This window comes from Podarcis pityusensis, assembly GCF_964106645.2.
Source record: "Podarcis pityusensis genome assembly, chromosome: 14".
NCBI lineage: Eukaryota > Metazoa > Chordata > Lepidosauria > Squamata > Lacertidae > Podarcis > Podarcis pityusensis.
The window spans coordinates 3955872-3976591 of NC_138039.1; the positions used below are offsets into that span (position 1 = coordinate 3955872).

At 44.1% G+C, this 20720-nt stretch overlaps 1 protein-coding gene across 1 annotated transcript in view; it reads right to left on the minus strand.

Moving 5' to 3' along the window:
- Window positions 1-534: 534 nt before the first annotated feature.
- Window positions 535-20720, minus strand: part of EIF3B (eukaryotic translation initiation factor 3 subunit B) — a 21119-nt gene continuing 933 nt past the window's right edge. Inside the window, 18 exon segments of the mRNA XM_080980106.1 lie at window positions 535-1128; window positions 1227-1343; window positions 1681-1789; window positions 2313-2390; window positions 3475-3600; window positions 4115-4253; window positions 4655-4733; window positions 5151-5273; window positions 7041-7113; window positions 9537-9747; window positions 9969-10015; window positions 10681-10747; window positions 10855-10986; window positions 12872-13029; window positions 13382-13510; window positions 14156-14213; window positions 14297-14416; window positions 16336-16579. Coding sequence (XP_080836232.1) covers window positions 1240-1343; window positions 1681-1789; window positions 2313-2390; window positions 3475-3600; window positions 4115-4253; window positions 4655-4733; window positions 5151-5273; window positions 7041-7113; window positions 9537-9747; window positions 9969-10015; window positions 10681-10747; window positions 10855-10986; window positions 12872-13029; window positions 13382-13510; window positions 14156-14213; window positions 14297-14416; window positions 16336-16579 — 1997 coding nt within the window. The 3' untranslated portion in view covers window positions 535-1128; window positions 1227-1239.

Below are 20720 nucleotides of genomic sequence, written 5' to 3' on the forward strand. Positions count from 1 at the left end.
CTGTTACTGATAATTTTTTGCATCTTTATGTGGAAATTGTTCAGTTTGGTTATGTAATTTTTGATGTGTTTTATTTATTCTTATGACTGCTTTGATATGTTTGTAACTATGTAAATCTTTTTGTATTGTAAGCCGCCTTGAGCACTGTTTTAACTGTGGAAAGGCGGCATACAAATAAAATGATGACGTTGATGCTCAGATGGAGCTGAGCTTAGCAGCTCTTAGGTACAGCTTTGCCTTCATCTTCAAAGTAGGCAACAAATGGCCCCCTACATTGGTCTAATACTCAAACGGCACTTTTGTTTTTGGGGTTTTTTATAGACTCAAGCTGTTTGCAAATAAAACCCCCAATGCATCTGATTTTGTTGCTGTAGAGACCATGTACCTTGAGAATATGTATCTGTAACTCACTTATTGGTGGTCGGGCATGGAGGAAGCATGTGAATTCAAATGAATGTAAATTCAATTTGCAGATAGCAAGATGTTCCTTGCTACAGGCAAACGTCACATGAATGAGTTTCAAAGTGAGAAAGCTTCATATAACACAGCCCTCTTTATTAAGCATATAGGTTTGCTTTATTTCCAATGTTCAACCTGGGAGAGCTCCTGTCACAATCTGAATGGAGGAGGGTAGAGCCCACTGTAGTGCTGCTTCCGCAAATTAAAGCACATAGTATGAAGTACAGTTTTTTCGGTGATCTTCCCCAACATGAAACCAACTTCCACCTGTGCAGTTTTGGCACAGGAACAGTCTTCGGCAAACAGAAGCATCACGAGTTTGTGGCAAGACACTGAAAGTTGCGCCAAGGCTGCAGTTGTAAGGGCCACAGTTCCAAGTTGCTCAGCTGAGAGCAGCACTGCTGGAGTGTCAAGCAGCAAATACTGGTGGTAGATTTTTTTCAAAATTAAACTAAACCCTCCCCCAATAAAGGATAAAAATTTAAAAGCAGTGCCTTTCGAGTGACCCCACAGTAGGCAGTGGGGACTAGAAGGCACTACAATGTGTCAGAATGAACGAATCCTGCGCATTCACCGTCCAGAGAGAGAATATGGATTTTAAAAAAGTCCAAAGTTGTGTAGACCTTCTGAAAATGAACAAATCCCTCCTCAGTACGAGATATGGTGGTGCTGCAAAGGAAGGAGAAGGTGGTAACTCTCAGTCTCCGGGATTTCAACAAAGCTTCCCCTCCCTACCACCCCAAGTACACAATGTGAATGGGTTTTACCACGGCTTTCGGACTACTCTGGCTCTGCAACTGTAATAATTTCTTCATTGATAAAAAATTCAACAGTTTCCTCCTCCCAGTCATCCACGTTGCTGTCCAGCTCATCTGTGTCCACTCCTGTAAAGAGAAAAAGTATTAGACCTGGATGATTTCAAGGTAGCATTATCCTGGCTCCAAAATGAAACAGAATCTTAGCTGTGTTAGAACAGACCTACAGCTGCCATCTCATTCAAACCAACTAGATCTGCCACATATCAACTTCTTTGTTAATTATTTTGCTTATCATTTATTTTGTTAAGGTAAGCCCAACACTATTTCAGTAACAGTTTTGCCAGTATTTTTCCCTAACAGAGACTTGTCTTCATGTGGCTGCTGAGTTCACTGCAGCTTACTCTCCGGTAAGCATGCACAGGATTGCAGCCTAAGACAAGGAATGCTTGGAAAGCCAACTCACCTCCACGGAGCTCCAACCGCTCATTCCTTTGCTCCATGTACAGCTCTTGTGCCATCTTGCGGTATTTTTTGAACTCCTCCATCATTGTTCGCCTTCTATCTACCAGTTCCTACAGAAAACAAGAGGTTGCTATTAAACCTTCAATCAAAATGCAGCTAGAAATCTCCCCAGGAGTAATCAAGATGGGGAGAGAAGATGGACTTTCCAAGGCTTCGATCCCAAACATGGTTACTTAAAATTACCAAAGAGACTTATTTCCATGTAAATATGGGAAGGACTGGGGTGACAAAATACCTTTCACTAGTGCAAACAAACGGCTTCACTTGCGAAATTCATTGCATCAATATCTGGGCCAAATGATGCCACAAGCAGGAAAAGGCATTTACAGACATTTCCCCACACTGAATACTGCTAAAGGTTCCATATTCTCCAGCAGAAGAATTAAGAGTTCTCATTTACTGACTTCCCTGCTCCAATATTGCAGTGTGCTCCAACCTCCCTGCCCCAGCACTCCCTTATTATACAATGTTCCTGCCAGAAGCAGCTTTGGAAAATGAATCCAAGGGTTCTAGATCTGGAAATAGGTGTCTGGACTCAAAACCAAAGCACCAAGAGATCAAAAGGTAGCTTACCTTTGAGGCTTTAGACTGGCTCAGACGATCTTTCTGTTCAAATATTTTGGAGTATCTCTTCAGATCTTTCTTGATTTGCTGTTTCAGGAAACAAGTGTTACACATTGTATTTTCAAATGATTTTATGTTATATTGAGCAAAATCTGCCATTTCATATAGCCCCAGCATATTTTGAGAAGAAAAAGTGGACTAAGCAGGATACACGCCTTTCAAATACTGTGCACAGGATACTACAGCAATCCATCAGACATGCTTAGTTCTACAGTGGTATTCCACTTAGTTTTACTCAATGGTAGACTCAATGAAACTAATGAACATAACTAATATAAGTTTATTCATTTCACTGGGTCTGAGTAAAAGATAGTCGAATATAACCCAATATTTTACTACTGTAGAGTATTGGGGGGGGGGGGACTGGCCTCCTTGGTGATTTGCAAAGCCTTCCATGAATAGCAAGAGAGCATTATGGCCCCAAGTCTTTCTCTGGCTTGGATAATTCAGCTCCCCAAACACCTCCAAATCCCCTCCCCCAAGCCACTTACTTGTAAGCTGCTCTGGGAGCAAGTATCCCTTCTTCAGCAACCCAGACAACAGCAGATGAGAAATACTTTTTTCCAAGACTACTTAATGTTGGTAAACTGGGAAAAGTACACTTCCCAACAGCTGTAGGCAGCACACCAGGAATCAGAATGGGGCTGGATCAACAAATGTCACGCTCCCAATGTAATCAGGGGAATGAGGTCCAGTTCAGTGAGAAAGGGATAAACTCAGCTGGGCTTGCTGGAGGCAATTGCAAATTGAACTGGGGGAGGGGTTTGTGGACATGGCAAGCTGCTAGGTTAAGCCACTGACCTATGTATTGCAATATTGACTACTTTGACTGGCAGCAGCTCTCCAGGATCTCAGAGATTTTTCTCATCACCTACCACCTGAACATTTAACTGGAGATGTCAGGGATTGAACTTGAGATCAGCCACACATAAAGTATCTGATCTAATGCTGACCTATGTTTCTTCCTTATCCCCAGCTTGTGGTGAGCTTCAACTGTTGTCTGTGTTATAATTCCCGAAGCATTAGAGCTGTTTTCCTAATACCGAGCTTCCTTCTCTTAACATCGACCCAAAAAGTTACACCAAACCTCCCACCGTAAAGGACACAATACCTTTATTTGATCCTGGGTGAGCAACGTAGGTGGCCTGGGTCTCCAAAGTAACTGGCAGAACCGGTCTTTATTATTCTTCTGTAGGAGGCGACCCTGGAAAGTCCACAGCCAATAGGCATTGTCCACCTAGAAAGACAGTTCAGTGAAGTTGTGTCACACACGGTGCAGCATTCTTTGCACCCAGCCGCTCACTTTGTAGTTCTAAAAAGCTGAAAGCATTCAAATTCCCTTCCGTGGTGTTGTGAAAGGATTTCTAATGACCATCAACTGATGCCTTAACTTGTATATGGCATATGTTTATTATAAAGATCTGAATTACATATAAACAAGGTACCAACACAGAAAGCCAGGCACCAGAGTAACTAAGGTATCTCCCTGTTTGAGGAGCATACATTAAGTAGCTTACACAATGGAAGCCCCACAATTATCTCCTCCCCTTTACCCAAGCCTCTTCTACAGTTAAGAGCAGAACCAATGCACTGGGCCTACCGAGGCATGAGAATGACAAGAAGAAATAATGAGCAATGCTATTAATGATATTTATGAATCAAAGGTATCCAAGCTAAAACAAATACAACACAAGGAATGTTAAAAGGCTCAAGATGGAAAAGGGTAAGGGGTGGGGAAGTGTTGATAATACCTTGTGACTCCACCAAGAAACAGAAGTCACCAAATAGCGGCCTGTGGGGTCCCATTCAACATCTGAGGCTGTGTAGTGCTCAGCAATGTTCATCATGGTGCAGTCAGATGTATCAACGAAAGCTAAGGCACCATTCATGCTGCATAGAAAAATAATTAGAATATTTTATATATTACATGCAGGCAACTTTTAAGCCTGTGAAACAATTGAACAAACATTTCTTTGAAATCTGGGTATGAGTCAGGTGGCATAATCTAAAAGCTGAGACGTTGGATTTGAAACAGTCTTCATAAAGTCCTTTGTCTGGGAGAGGGCAGAAGTTTCCTTTATATTAAGGTAAACTAACCTGCTGATCACTCTTACTCTGTAAGGGTGAAATAAAACTCTACAGAACCATTTCAAATAAAACAGAGCTCTGTGTGGTTTTTGCTTCAGTGGACCAAGATGGCACCCTCTAAGGAACCTATTTCAAGTCAAGAACCTTTTTTTTAAAAAAAGCTTCTGTTACTCAAGATATGCTTGCCAAGAAACAGTACTCACCTCCTGAGACCAGCCAACACCACAAATTGCCCTTGAGGACTCCAGAATATCGTGTTTGCCTGCTGCTTGTCAAACATTTCTGAAATAAGATTCAAATACATGAGACGAATATCCTTGCTTTATAAAATTGATATTACGCCTTCGTAATAAAGATTTTAGCCTTACAAAGCAAAGTAATCAAAATCTTCATGCCCCCGTTAATGCTGCCTCCAGAGTATTGACAAGACCAGGAATAACTAGGATACACAATCTCATTCATATAAGAAGCCTTACTTAGCATCAATGCTTTTACAGCAGATCTGCAGTCACAAAAATGACCAAGTGCTGCGTTGTCCAAGTTTCAACAGTTGAGAAATCCAAGAGGTCTTGAAAGACAAAGTTATTTGGCCAAAATGAAGTTCAAATGATTCTCGATGAATTTTAAAATGGATTGTAACAACACACACAGAGATCCTCAAACCCCAAGCCCATGCACAGCCTCTTGAATTCTACTTACTAATGAGCTCTATTTTCCCATTGTTTTTCACATGGTAGAAAGAGCAAGATATTCGTGGTGGCTCTCCATGCAACACTGCAAACTTGCTTCCATTTGGCTCCCAAGCAAATGCTATGATGCTTTCTGCAAGAGAGGAAGACCTACATTAAACTAGTAAAATTAGCCAGATCCCCTCTGAAAAGGCTTCTAATTCATGTGGGTCTCCTAGACATTCAAAATGCTGCTGCTCAGCAGCATTCCTGATCAGGCTGGCTGAGGTAGTCTCTGGAATATTTTTGGAGGACCCTAAAATGACAATCATGGGTGAGTTCAATATCCATGCGGAGGCTGCTCTTGGGCCAGCTTGAGAATTCAGACTCCATGACAACCATGGGTCTCTTTCAGATGGTCTTTGGTCCAACACACCAGTCAGGGCACACTCTTGATGTGATCTTTACCCCAAGTGATATGAGTGAAGGACTGAAGATAGGGGGAATGCAATGCACTTCCTTGTGATGGTCAGACCATTATCTGTTTAAATTCTGACTGGCGGTGGCAGGTCCCCACTGCAGGAGGGCTATGTGGATGGCCCACCCTCTAGACTGATGGAACCAGATGTGTTTCTCAATGCTCTGGGGGATTTTCCAGTGGAGAAAGCTGGTGATCCTGCCTACCTATAAAATGGTGATATGAAATACAAAGTTGCCATGATCACTCATGAGCAGGCATGGGCAAACTCAGCCCTCCATATGTTGTGGGACTAAAACTCCCATCAGCCCTAGCTAACAGGACCAGTGGTCAGGGATGACAGGAATTGTAGTCCCAAAACATCTGGAGGGCCGAGTTTGCCTATGCCTGCTCATGAGCATCCTCTCTGGTGTTGTAGAGCCCGAACAGCTCCTTGGTACTCTGAAGAATGTTGGACTGTGAAACAGGCCGGAGGAAGACTGGAGTGCAGATGGTGCAAATCTCGCTCTGAAGCTGGCCCAACACCGGTAAGAACACATAACTGTGCCTACTATGTGGCAGTGAGGTCTCGCATTGCATCCCCTAGAGCGGAGGGACCTCTAGCACTTTCTAAGACCCATTGTGACCAATTGGCTACACACTTGAGAACAGCCTCAACTTTGGAGTGATCTTGACTCCGCACCTGTTGCAGCTCTGCTTGAAGTACATAGTGTTATTATCGGGGGGTATTTTGTGTGATCAGTTTCACCTTATGCAACCAGCTGATGCGGCAAGCTGCTGGCGGCAATGCGCACCACCACATTTCCTCTCTACTGTAGTCACTCTTGGCTTATCAAATCTAGTTCAGGAGGGCTGACTGGTTAGGTCCAGAGTGTGGTTAAAGCTTCACTGTGTGCGGGGGTGGTCCCTGCTGCATTGAAAGAGGCAGTGGTGTGGCTGCTCTTAAGGAAACTGGTTCTGGACCCTTTGGATTGGAACAACTATCAACCACTTGCTTCCATTTGGCTCCCAAATGGCTCACCTTTGGGAAAAGGTGGTGGAGAGGGCTGTGGTGGGGCAGCTGCAAGCATTATTGGGAAGGCACATATTATTTAGATCCATTTGAATCTGGGTTCACCCCTTGGTTGCCCTGATATATGACCTTTGCAAAGAGCAGGATGGGGCAGTGCGACCTTGCTCCTGCTTCTTGATTTCTCGTAGGCATTTGATGCCATCAACTATGGTGGTCTCCTGGACTGGCTCCAGGAAAAGGGAACTGCAGGCGCTGTTAATACAATGGTTCTGATCCTAGCTTCAGGACTGAGTCCAGAGAGTAGCATTGGAAGAATACCTTTCAGCACCCTGGTGGCTAGGTTATGTGGTGTTTCACTTCTGTTATATTATACACTGAAGGATAAAAAGTAGTGCATAGAGAGCTGAAGCTATGAGAAATGTGTTCTTTACCTTTCATTTCTACCACATCAACAGGAACCTGCTTCTCTCTCATGCGGAAGATTTCGAAGTTGGTCACTACACCCTGCAGGGGGGGAGAAAAAGGTGATGTGGGCATGTCATCTACCCAGGTAGAGACTTGAGATGATGTGCGTACAAAGCAGAAGTAGCTGGCCTGCTGCTGTTTGGATTTGAGTGTTTAGGGCACGGGTGTCAAACACAAGGCCCGCGAGCCGAATCCGGCCCGCCAGACCTCGTCATGTGGCCCATGGCATCAAGGGCGATGAAGCGAGCTTCTCGTCCTTTTTACTGGTCCCGACCCAGATTTTAGGGTCCGCACTCCGGCGGAGGCTCTCTGCCTTTCTAAAAAGTGACCCACGCGAACAGCCTTCCCTGCCTGCTTGCAGACAGGGCTCCAACCGACGCGCCCCGTCGGCGCTGCCTACCGGCCGGTCCCAAAACTTTCACCTGCCTCGCGGGCCGGGCAAAGAGGCTTTCTGCTCGCTCGGTCCAGTCCGGGGCTCGCTGCGGAGGAGGTGGTCCCGCGAAGCCGAGCTCAGAGCCGGCTGCCTCCGCCCCTCGGAGCCTCCCAGGCGCGGCTGCTCAAGGGGGCGGGTCGCGCACCCGGCAACATTTGGAGCCCAAGAGAGCCGCGGAGGCTGGCAGCGAGGGCAGGGAGCGAGAGCCACGCTTGGGACGCCGCTCGCTCACTCACTCGGGCCGCAAGAGGTGGCCACTGCGGCGCTGCAGCTGGCGAGGAGATGGCCGGGGGCGCGGGCGGCGGGGCCAGGGGCTGGCTGGGGGTCGCCCTGGTAAGTAGTGGGGCCGGCAGGCGGGGAAGGGAACGGCGGAGGCGAGTGGAGAGCGGGGACCCAGCGCAGGTCCTGCCGCAGGTGGCGCGCCCCGGCTGGGCTGGGAGAGGCGAAGCTGCTGCCGGTTCAGCTGCGCAGAGTGGGGTGGAGGGAGCCGGGCGGGTGGGCGGTGTGCCACACCGCAAAGCAGGGCGCCTCCCACCCTGAAGAGGACCGCGCCGGCATCTGGGCGGCTGGAGCAAAGTGGGAGCCTGCCAGCAACTTGGCTGCGGGAGCCTGGCTACGAAACACCGCCCCCCTCCCCACGCCAACACATCGGCTTTCTCCGGGCCGGAGGACTTGGCGGATAGCCCCCTCCCCGGAAGCAACTGCAGCAGCTCGGGGCCCCAGCAGGACATCCTGGCCACCCGCGCCCGCAGTGCCGCTGGGGCTCCCTTGCAAGGAAGAAACTGCTGCTGTCCAAACTGCAGCTCCGTATCCTCCGACTCCTGAGTGCGGCGGCAGGGCGGGGGGAGGCAACATTTGCTTCTGCTCTGCTCTGTTGGGACAGGCTCCTGTCTCCTCCCCGTTGGAGCTCCAGTCTGCTTAGTCCACTTTTTAAAAAATCATTATTATTTCTTCTTCTATTCTTATTTAAAATCGTACTGGAATAGGTATATTAAATAGTGTATAGGTTCAAGACAACACACACCAGTGCCTAAGGAAAAATAACTTTGAAGAAGTCCTACAGATACAACCGGCCCTTTGAGGGTGACCAAACTGCTGATGCGGCCCCCGATGAATTTGAGTTTGACACCCCTGGTTTAGGGTGTCTAAAATCTCATAACTTAGAGCAAGATGCACTACTGTTATTTAATACAAAGTGTCTTGCAGCACTTTAGAATTAGTCTTTAAGGAGCCACAAGTCTCTTGCAGCAAAGAACCAAAACAAGGCTAGCCTTCCAGACACTGTTATTTATTCTCTTCTACAAGGCTGAACTGCAAAGTATTCAACTGAAATACATATTAGACAAGGCTAGTATGGAGTAAACTAGTCAGAGTAAGATGCAGCCATCTCCAGGCATACATGAGATCAACTCTGAAGAATGGAACTATTTGCACTCAGGAGGGGGTGGGGACACACAGAAGACTGTGTGGAAAACAGGTCCATGCCAGATGGGATAGCTTCATTTTAAACTCAACCCCTATAATTGTAAACACGAGTCATTTTCTATTCAGGAGGTTTTACAGCAGCATGTGAACTACCTATATTTAGAAGAAAATTCTTGGATTCTTTAATATGTTCTCTGGTAATCCTTGCAGTTCTGCAGCAAACGTGTGCTAAGAGTTCATTAAAAAGCTTTCGCCCAGTGCAGGAACTGGCAGTCCAAAGCAAAAGAGCAATGGGGCTTACACAGTGTGCAATAAGAAAGGAGGGAGTAGACAGAAACACAAATCATGCAACTTATATGTGAGGAAATCAGGCGCCATGAAGCTGCTGCAGGTGGTGGTGGAATAATAATAATAATAATAATAATAATAATACCCAGCCCATCTGGCTTGGTTTCCCCAGCCACTCTGGGCAGCTCAGAGCAAGAACACTTCAATCAAAAACAGAAAAGGCTTTCAAGTTTCTCTTAGCTTTGATAATATAAAAGTTGGGATTTCAAAATCAGAGTGTTTAACAGTTCTGTAAGGAAGCCTCGGAGCCATGTACCTGTGTGCCTTTGGGGGTCCTGTCTACTTTCACACAGAGATAATCCCCATTCTTTTGCCAATGTAGCTTGCAGTCCACCACATTGAAGAGATTCCGCACTCTGATTTCCTGTCTGGAGGGCAGCTGCATCAACGTCACCCTTGCTGGTATATCTTTGTCTTCAGGCACCCAAAAAGCAATTATGTTGCCACCTGGAGACCAGGAGAAGTCTCTGAGGGATGGTAAACAGAACATGCAACAATTTAGTAGTTTAAGGCACTTTTTTAAAAATAAAAAACCCACACATCACATGAGCCAAATGAAATCTATTTCTCACACTTTGGAAAAGGAGAGGGAGCCACTGCGAGGAGGACAATTATATGTCGAAGGCAAAAATAACAATAATAGCAGCAGCAGCAGCAAGGAAAGTAAGATCTAAAGAAAAACACTCACTTGATCCCATTGATTTTTAAACTTTTCTTGTCCAACAGACCCATTGACTAGAAAGAGAGAACATAAAGTCAAAATGATTCTAGTACACACCTATCTATCTCAATTTAAGTTTATAATAACATTTATATTAAAGTTTATAGTCTACTTCCCTGCCTAAGAGAGCCCCCCAATGTGATGTAAAACAAAGCATAAAAACATCGTGAAACTATAAACATAACAATCAACAAAGAAGAAAATAACATCTTAACATACACAGAAGCACAAGAAAACAGAAGTGGGGAATCACTTTAATACTTAAGACATGTAAAAAACCAAAAACCCTAAATGGTCTTTATTGGACATAAAAGGGCCAACACACCTTTTCCTCACTTTTGTTGGGGAAAGAATACTATGAACAAACAGTATTTCAAAAAGCTTAACAGACAGCTACAAGAAGACTGTCCCACAAGTAATTGTGGTGGTTTCTGGAGGTTTGTGTGAGAGAGAAAATGCAATCTATGTCCAACATTTGAAGCCAAACTAGCAACATCTTTTAGGTTGCATTAGTGGGTGACGTGCAAACACTGCAGTCAGAATCAGTATGGGATGCATGCTTGCACATTGTCCACTAAGTTTATATCCTTATTAGCAGGATATCTTTGGGCACATTTTGACTACAAATAGGCACGTTACAGAATCTATCATATTATATCAGAAAGGAAGGGAGACTTACAGGTGTTTCATAGATGCTAAGAGTGTCAGATGTCATCCGAGCAAAAAATTTACCATCATGACTCCACCTAAGCAAAGAATTTCAAGAAATCAGATATGTTTCTCTTTCCCATTACAAAAGCATGTTTTTTGTTTTTTTTTAAAAAGCAATTTGTTAACCATCTGCCCAACCTACTTAAAAATGGGCCAGTGGGCTGAGCTTTCACAGTGGAATCCGCGCTTCTTCTGTCCAGTTAGGGTATCCCAGATAATGATCGCTTGAGGGTCATCCTGGGTGTCCATTAGAGGGCTGAAGGTGACCAGGTACCTTCACAAAGAAGAATAGATCAATTATACAAACATAAAAGCTGTGATCTTATATCAAGTTTAAACATTTGAGTTGCTTTGAAATTCATTAGAGGGTCATGTTTTATCTTTCTTAGTTTCTGTTCCCAGGAATACAACTTCACAAGGGGAAAGCATACGTTCAAAACTGCAATGCTTAGCAGAAGTCTTGTAAGACAGCAAGCACATCTTGATGTATGGTGAAGAATCAAGCAGGTTTTTTCCATTAAAATGCTGATTTTGTGTTTTACATGGTGCACCCAAGATACTGTATTCTTGTTGCCAGGGCCTTGTCACTCAAGCAGTACTCAACTTTGCCAAATTCCAGAATTAAAGTAACAAAACACTGGTCAGTTTCATAACAGCTATTTAGAGTTCCTTGGACTGCAGAAAAGCAGGCAGTAGAAAGACAAATAAGTGAGTGAATGGCAGAGCCCTCAAAAACATCAGCATCTAACATCCTGTTTCCCCCTTTTAGGGTTTATGCATTAATCATATGTGGTATGATAGTGGTTTGTAGCACAAAGGCCTCAAATATAACATTCCCAACAGCTTCAACCCTTTAGCAAACAAATGTGAGAGATTCAACACAAACCACAACATAAATGTCTGTGACCAATTATGTTCTCACCTCAAAGCCAACAAAAGGCAGGAAGTCTTAGCTAGTGCAAGGAACTGAAGAGGCAACCGAGAGTTTGGGGTGGGGGTACACCTGAGCTTTCCAAACTTTTCATGTTGGCGCCATACTTTTTGGAAATGCATCATTTTGCAATACAGTAATTCACTTTTCGTAGCAAACTGGAGGTTAAACTAACCCCTTTCCAGCCCCAAGAGGAGAGTGGGGAGCATTCACACAACTCACAGTTTGGAAAGCTCTGCACTACACTGTCAACTATGATAGGTCTAGGAAGCTGCTTCTAGACCACTTGGAATTCTCATTAGAACAAGAGTTGCGTTCTCTATATGGCAGAACTGTTTTGCACCATGCTATATACAAGACCTAGTTACTAGCTAGAAAGAAAAACAGACACACACACACACACAGAGAGAGAGAGAGAGAGAGAGAGAGAATTGGGAGCAAAAGGCCTTGAAGAGTCCCTGCCTCTCCAGGAGCCAGGAATGTATGTAGAAAAGAGGTAGAAGACAAGGGTGAGCCATAACACCTTCCCTTCTGTGCTTGGAGGCCAAGTGGAAAGCTTCCTGTGAGACAGGGGGCCCTCACTCAACAACTTTTTCCCCAAACTATTTCACACAAGCTATGCCAAGAAAGCACGAGTATGAGAACCTTCACCACAAGAAAAAATAGCTGCGGTTTGATATTTCATACCCTGCAAATTCTGCTAGCTGAAAATCTACAAACTTATTAATAAATTTAGCCAATGTTTCCACCAAGGGGCTATGGAAACTGCTCAGACCTGACTGGTCCTGAATAAAAATATCTCTTGAAAACTGAGCTACAAGTCCAAACAACAACTAACAGATCTAATCTAATCTACTCATACATTAACATATCCAGTACAGAGTCTCCTTTGGCTGTGCCTGCCACCTGAGGGTCTTCTTGGAGGTGTTGCTTCAACTGTGAAATATTCTTCCCAGAGTGGTTAGCCTGATGCGTACTTTATGCTCTTTTCATTTCAGGCAATGTTTTGTACTACTTCAATGATCTTTTAAGTTTTAGTTTAGTGTGCTTTGTCTGTAGTTGTACATTGTTTTATTCTATCTTGAAAACCATACCAGGAATATGGTTGAAATGTGGTGTAACAGCCCCCAATAGGGAAATCAATAAACAGAATGCGTAAATGTAACAGACAATATATTTTATACACCCAATTCCCACAGTACCACCACCAACTAATTTCATACACTACCTTTCGCAAGGTGAGAAGTCAATGAGTTGCACCCCCTGGTGGCTGAACTTCTGAATCTGCTTGAATTTCTCTCCACCCCACAAAGCAATGCCCCTCATATGGAATGTAGCCAGATAGGTACCCTTTGGAGACCAGCGTACATAGGTTTCTGTCCATCGCTACAAGGGGAAAAGTGCATAGGATAACCATTTGAATCATATTTCATTTGCATATTGATGCATAAAACCTTATCTGGGATTAATCCCTTACTCTGGTGCATGACATCTAACGTCAATCGACATCTAAATTTATTTGTGGCCCTCGGCATTCTAAAAACAGAAATCTCATATGTGAATATGGTCAACTGGTAGCCATGTAACTGATGTGATTCACTAATGTACTGAATAGCTATTATGTTCATTGAATCATATGCTAACTGAATGTTTAGTCACATTATATATTTTATTTCCTTTTTACAGACACTGCACACAAACTGCTCTCAGTAAAGAGATACTTCCTAGGGACACTCACAGCTCTCTCCTCAATTGTGACAGGATCCTTAACATCATTCCAGTAAATAGAGGTTCTGTCTCCAGATTCAAAGATCACACTGTACTGATCTCTACAATCTGGATCCTCCAACCAGTAGCGCAAATTCCCCTGGAAAAGTCAAAAGGAAAACAGTTTAAGAAGATAGGACCTGAAAAAAAAATCCTATTTGATCTTTATTTGAGACATAGTTAATAACTATGGAAAAGCTAATATAAATGCTCAACTTGCTGGACACAACATTTCCTGAGTATTATACTGAATTTGTGAAATTTGGAGAACATCCAGATCTGAATTCTGACACACCTAGATGGGCTTTGTGAACTTCCCACGGTTCCAAGACACAACAATGAAAGCCAAAATTCACCATATTCATCTGCATTTGTTGAAAGACATAAAACTGCAGATGTTCACTGTAACATGGGCAAATGTTATATCAGGATCATTGACAACAGTTTGCAAACACTTAACATTTTTACAGGCAAGATTATTTTGCATCTTGCAATCATATATACAAATATTTATTTTAAAAAAAGAACACTGGGGTGCTCAGATTTTAATAAGTATCTGATTGCCTGCCACAGTGTATCATTCACATTTCAAGCTGAGCTGTGGAAGCATTCTTTAACAACCTACAGTATTAGGAGTTGATGACCCGCACTGGAGTGATTCAAAGCCTACGCAGGTACAAACTTAGTATTGCCTCTTGATGGACACAGTGATCTTTAAAGTCTATACATACATCTGAAAACTCACCAGGTCTTTAAATGGCTGCTTTTCTGGAATTTCCCACTCATCACTGATTGTCATGTATCTGAAAATGTGATTCAGTCAGTTATACTTCTTTGTATTTCAAACAGTCAATCTTTTCTGCTTTTAAGAAATGACGATACTCACTTGTCAAAGTCAGTGAAAAGGTTGACCCTGAAAGTGTGCTGCTTGTCTAGCTTGTAGCCATCCGCATTTTTAATGGCATCTGAAGCATGAGTTGGAGACATGTATTCCAGGAAAATATACCTGCAGTAAAACATCTAGTTAGTTATTGCTGACAACTTAATTTGAAATTGCCCAAAGAGGTGATACATGAAATGAATGGCCCAATGCTCTGGATTCAGCCAAACCTCAACAGTGACATCAGCCACACTTCAACTCAACGGAATTCAACACCAACTGTTTCCCCAAAGTCATATTTCAGGCTTGTTTATATTATTGTGCCAAATGCTATGTGACACTGTGCAATGAGTGAAAGCTGGGCCTGCAGCTGCTGCCCTCAGAATTATCTCTGTGCAAGAATCCCTCATGCGTGGCATACACCATTTTAAAGGCAGGATCAAGGTGCCTTTTATTTTCAATTTGCATTGTCTCAGAGACAATGGCAACAGCTGAAAAATAGAGCCATGGCTCCATATGTTTGCCATATTAGCATATAATGTGCCATCTGGCAAGAGGGGAGACACAAAAGGGAAAATGAATGAGGGGGGAAAGGCTGGTAGATGATTCTGAATGCTAGGAATTTCAATGCACTAGATATGAGAACAAAAAGGAAGCAAGCTCTCTGCTACTCTTGATCTGGCGACTAGCGACAGGCAGATTTTGTACCTGCTGGTGGTTCATTTGGAGGGGTGAAACCACCCTGCAGACCATGGCTAATCTTAACCTCCCTTCTCTACTTGATAATGCCACTACTTAATTTACAAAACTTATTCTTCTACTAAACGTTCGTTTAATTTCACAGAGAACTTACTTTTATCAGGCAACTCCCCATAGCTTAATTTCGAAAAGTATTATCTGTCCATGGGTAATGCAGTGCCGTAGCTACTGGGGGGGGGGCACTAGCTGGGTTGTTTGCCCTAGGTGAAGCCTCCAGAGGGGGCACCTGTGTGTGTTTGTGTGCATGTACACAAATGGGGGGGGGGTGCCAAACTGGGTGACCCGGGTGTAGTAAAACCTAGTTTCGCCCTTGAGTAATAATTCATAGCATGTGCCCACTGTTGGCAAAACTTGCTAGGGTCTGCGATTCATTCTTCTAGAGTTCTTATACGTTGCAAGTTCATTGAAACTTCAGTCCCATATCTCACTGGAAACCCATAATCATAGAGCAGGGATGTCCAACCAGTAGATTGTGATCTACCCCAGTAGATTCCCGGCTGATCCTGGTAGGTTGCAGGATCCTTATCATGTACAAAATGTGGGAAAAGCTAAAAAACTAAGTGCAATCCTTCCCCCAAAAAGCTCCGCAACTCTGGGCAACCCACCCACCCTCCTCCCCCCTCCAATGAGTAGATCACTACCGGTTGTTGTTCTTTTATACTGGGAGCTGGGCAACCCACCCACCCCTCGCATGCTACTCCCCCCTCCAATGACAATGGGTAGATCACTGCCAGTTGTTGTTTTTTTTATACTGGGAGTATAAAAAACTCTTGGGAGTTGGAGATGCCTGTCATAGAGGATGTGACATTTTCATTTTCAGCCACCATGTTCACTGTGGTGACTGCATCAATAACCTCTGGTAAGTATGACAAGTGACCAACCAGTTTTCCCTTCAAGTTTGAAGCTGCTGAGGTATGCTGGGGTGTCCTAACAATTGTGTGGTAATCCTCACAGGCTCCTCGGCTAAAGGCTGCTTGCCTGCTTGGTAGCATAGCACCTGGTGTAACTCACCTACCCAAGAAAGAATACCTTCCTTTTCTCACAGGAAAAGCTAGTGACAAGTTTTCTTGCCTGCTGCTAGGCAGAGGCAGCTTTTCAAGAACTGGCCATGCTGGCATTCAGGGCACCATCCACCATGTAGTGGCCAAGCTAGTAGTCTCCCTACCTTCCCTTTCCTGCTGGAAAGGTGGGGGTGCACCTCATTGGAGAGGGAAGGATTGCTCAGCAATGATAGCTGGCTAGCCAGCAATGGCTAGCAATGATAGCTAAAAAAGACAGCCACTCACCCTTTAGTCTGCCCATCAGCTTCTGGGTAAAACTCATTGGTAATTTTTCCAAACTTTGAGAAAATCTTGTGGATAACATTCTTCAGTTTCTCGAGTCGGTCTGGTCCAACCTGAGGAACATTATCCACCACAATCACTGAATCAATTCCATCAGCCTCCTGTGGACGTTCTTGCAGAATATCTCCAAGTAATTCTGTGGAAAAGATAAGTATGCGAATGAGAGAGACAGCAAAGCCCACAATTTATTTACAGGATAAAAGAAAACTAATTGGGATATTCTAGGTTTGGTTAGCCATGTGTTTGGTAAAGGCTGAAAGCAGAAGCGCAAACTCCATATTGGAATCAGTCTTCTGTATTTTAACTATAGAAACTAATAGACATTTAGCATAAGGATCACAGAACTGTAGAGTTGGAAGGGACCTGGAGGTCCCTTCTAGCCCAACGCCCTGCAATGCAGGAATATGCAGTTGACTGAACCTTCAACCTTGGCATTATCACCATCATGCTCTAACCAACCGAGCTATCCTGCTGCTAGAAACATACTGAGTAAGCAAAGTAATTTGTTACATGCTTTTCTAAACTTCATTCTATACTTTGCTGCGTCAAGAGCTCATTCTCACTGCCTTTTGTATAACAAGGATTTGCTTAGAAGAACAGTCCCCCATCTGTAGACCAACTAAGGGCAAGCTATTCTTCCCAGTGGCTGCCTCTCTCCTTGAAGTCTGCCACTTAAACCAGGACAAGCAGCCACCACAGCGCTAAGCTGTTTTTCTTCCACTATCCACATTTCTATGGAGCTTGCAAACTCAATTCTCTATATTCTGATGGGGGGGGGGGGAATCTACTGGGGGAGAATGATGCTATTACAAATGTTGGTTGCTGTCCTTCTACACCACTACAAAAATCTAACAAAGTAACCTGGCACATCCAGTCTTTCTCCAAACTGAATGCTTTGAACATCAAACATGGCTTTATTTATAATTATAAAGATGCTACAAACCCTTTAATTATAGCAGTTTAACAAGTTTTCCATGGGTTCAAATAAGCCTTTGCTCTAATCACACAGCAAATCAAGACAAGTGCAAGTCTTCATCCTCTAGTCTATAAATTCGTATGCCCCTACCACAATCTTTCCCTTAACAATAAGAGAAATTCACTTATAAAGCATTAGCCTCTAACACAGTATTTACTATCAGGGCTGCTGAATACACAAAACAACCAACAAAATACCTTATTTACTCAAATCTAATGCTCACTTTTTTTGGCCAAATTATGTTGTAAAAATCAAGGTGTGCATTAGATTCGATGGCACATTTACATTCGCCAGCAAAAATTTTTTTTTTGTTTCAAGGTTCTGAAAATTGAGGTGTGCATTAGATTTGATGATGCATTAGACTCAAGTAAATGCGGTATTCTAACATACTGTTGATTTATACAATCATGGCTTAAAACTAGATATCACTAAAATATTTTATTCTGCACTCACAGAATCATAGAATTGGAAGAGACCACAAGGGCAATCGAGTCCAACCCCCTGCCAAACAGGAAATACCATCAGAGCACTCCTGACATATGGTTGTCAAGCCTCTGCTTAAAGACCTCCAAAGAAGGAGACTCCACCACACTCCTTGGCAGCAAATTCCACTGTCGAACAGCTCTTACTGTCAGGAAGTTCTTCCTAATGTTTAGGTGGAATCTTCTTTCTTGTAGTTTGGATCCATTGCTCCGTGTCCGCTTCTCTGGAGCAGCAGAAAACAACCTTTCTCCCTCCTCTATGTGACATCCTTTTATATATTTGGACATGGCTATCATATCACCCCTTAACCTCCTCTTCTCCAGGCTAAACATGCCCAACTCCCTTAGCCGTTCCTCATAAGGCATCGTTTCCAGGCCTTTGACCATTTTGGTTGCCCTCCTCTGGACACGTTCCAGTTTGTCAGTGTCCTTCTTGAACTGTGGTGCCCAGAACTGGACACAGTACTCCAGGTGAGGTCTGACCAGAGCAGAATACAGTGGCACTATTACTTCCCTTGATCTAGATGCTATACTCCTATTGATGCAGCCCAGAATTGCATTGGCTTTTTTAGCTGCCGCGTCACACTGTTGGCTCATGTCAAGTTTGTGGTCAACCAAGACTCCTAGATCCTTTTCACATGTACTGCTCTCAAGCCAGGTGTCACCCATCTTGTATTTGTGCCTCTCATTTTTTTTGCCCAAGTGCAATACTTTACATTTCTCCCTGTTAAAATTCATCTTGTTTGTTTTGGCCCAGTTCTCTAATCTGTCAAGGTCGTTTTGAAGTGTGATCCTGTCCTCTGGGGTGTTAGCCACCCCTCCCAGTTTGGTGTCATCTGCAAATTTGATCAGGATGCCCTTGAGTCCATCATCCAAGTCGTTGATAAAGATGTTGAATAAGACCGGGCCCAAGACAGAACCCTGTGGCACCCCACTAGTCACTCTTACATGCACTTACATGCTATAGACTTCCAATTTAAAATGGCCTTTTGAAATCCACTTTTCACTTTATTTTTAAAAAGTGTCAGGGACAAATGCCCTTCTCTATGTCCTCCCTAGAGTAGAAGCACATTTCAGTGTGATAACCAGACAGTCCTCCTCGGCAGCTGCAGCTAGATAATCAAACACTTTGTCTCCTGTTTTTAGTCAGTTAAAGACAATTCTATTTACAATCTCTTGTACGCGGCAGATAATGTTTCTATACTTCATTTCAACTGCTGATCCCACCTCCTTGCTTGGTTATTTTATGTTTTTATAAAAGCAGCAGCATATTTTAAACATCACAAGCATTTGTGAGTTTTAAGATTGGAAATCTCTTTATAGATTCTATCAATGCGAATGAGACTTAGAACAGGCAAACTCACCTGTTAAGAAAACATTACATATATGGCAAACTGTCTAAAGCAGATAAACTAAGAAGCTGCCTTATAATCTAGCTAAATAAGGTCTATCCATCAACAGACAACAGATCTCCAGGGTTACAGGCAGGTGTCTCTCCCAGCCCTACCTGGAGATAACATATGTACTCCATGTAAACAGGGGCTGGATACTGTCTGTTTTGCATCAGAGATAGTGCATCACTAAAAACTACAGTTGCTAGGAATCATAAGAACACCAGAAGTGCCCTGCTGGATCAGACCAAAGTCCCATCTAGTACAGCATTCTGTTCCCACAGTTGCCAAACAGATGCTTCCAGGAAGCCAAGCAAGACCCGGGCACAATGGCCTTCTTTTGCTATCCGGACACATACTGAACACAAAGCTCTGCATGTAATGGGGCAATAGATCTTTGCACCACAATCTGGAGACAAGACACAGGAGAGGGCTAGTGCCCTATTGTGAGATTTACAGATACATCTGGCTCAACACAGTTGAGAAACAGGGTGCTGGGCAAGGTGGGCCTTGCCGTCCAATCCACCAAAGTGCCTTGCATATTCTTCAGTCTGATAGACCAGGACCTTCTAGAACAGCCTTTCTCCACACTGGTTCCCCAAATGATGTTGGACTATGACTCTCATTATCCCCAATGAGAAGGGCCAGCAGTCAGGGGTGGTGGGAGTTGGAATACACAGTTCTCCCCATTTAATTCCCCCAAAGCCCTGAGACTTGCGTAAAGCTTCATGGCCGACTGGCGTGATTTAAACCTTGGCCTCCCAGGTCCTAGTCCAACACTCTATAACCGCTATGGCCACACTGGCTCTCTAAACCCTTTGTTTGATGGGAGCTGGAGTAGGCCAACAAGATGTCCAAGTGAACCCCCCCTCCCCACTTTTCCCTGTTCTATCTCAAAAGGACTATGCTGGAAGCTTGTCTTATGGCCAGGCCACTAAGTCATCTTGTTCACTATTGTCTACACCAGCACTGCTCAACGTGGTAGTCCATGGACTGGTCCCGGACCTTGTCAACTTCACTACAATCAAGGTCTGCTCTCTGGCACACTGGGGGTGGGGACTGCCAAACCACCACATCCCACAGCTTGAGAGGCACTACTCTGCACCAGTATTCTTCAACACAGGATCTTCAGGCGCCCTTGAAACTCCGGTGGCTGTCACCCTCAGCCAACTCACATACGAGGTCATGGATGATGGCAGCTTTAGTCCTAACATCTGGGGATCCCCAGGTTGAAGAATACTGGCCTAGACTGACCCATGACACAGTCTCCACCATTTCAGGCAGTGGGATGTAACCGGCCCTTCCAGGGGACCTTCTGCAAGCAAAGCAGAGGCGCTGCCACCCCTTCCCAAATGGCCACAACGACCCTCCCCCCCTTTCTTTTAAGGATCACGAGGCTCTCTCCCCCCACCCCCACAAATGTCCACATATTACCTGTCAGCTTCTTCGAGTTCTTCTCTGGGGGAAAAGGCTACATAC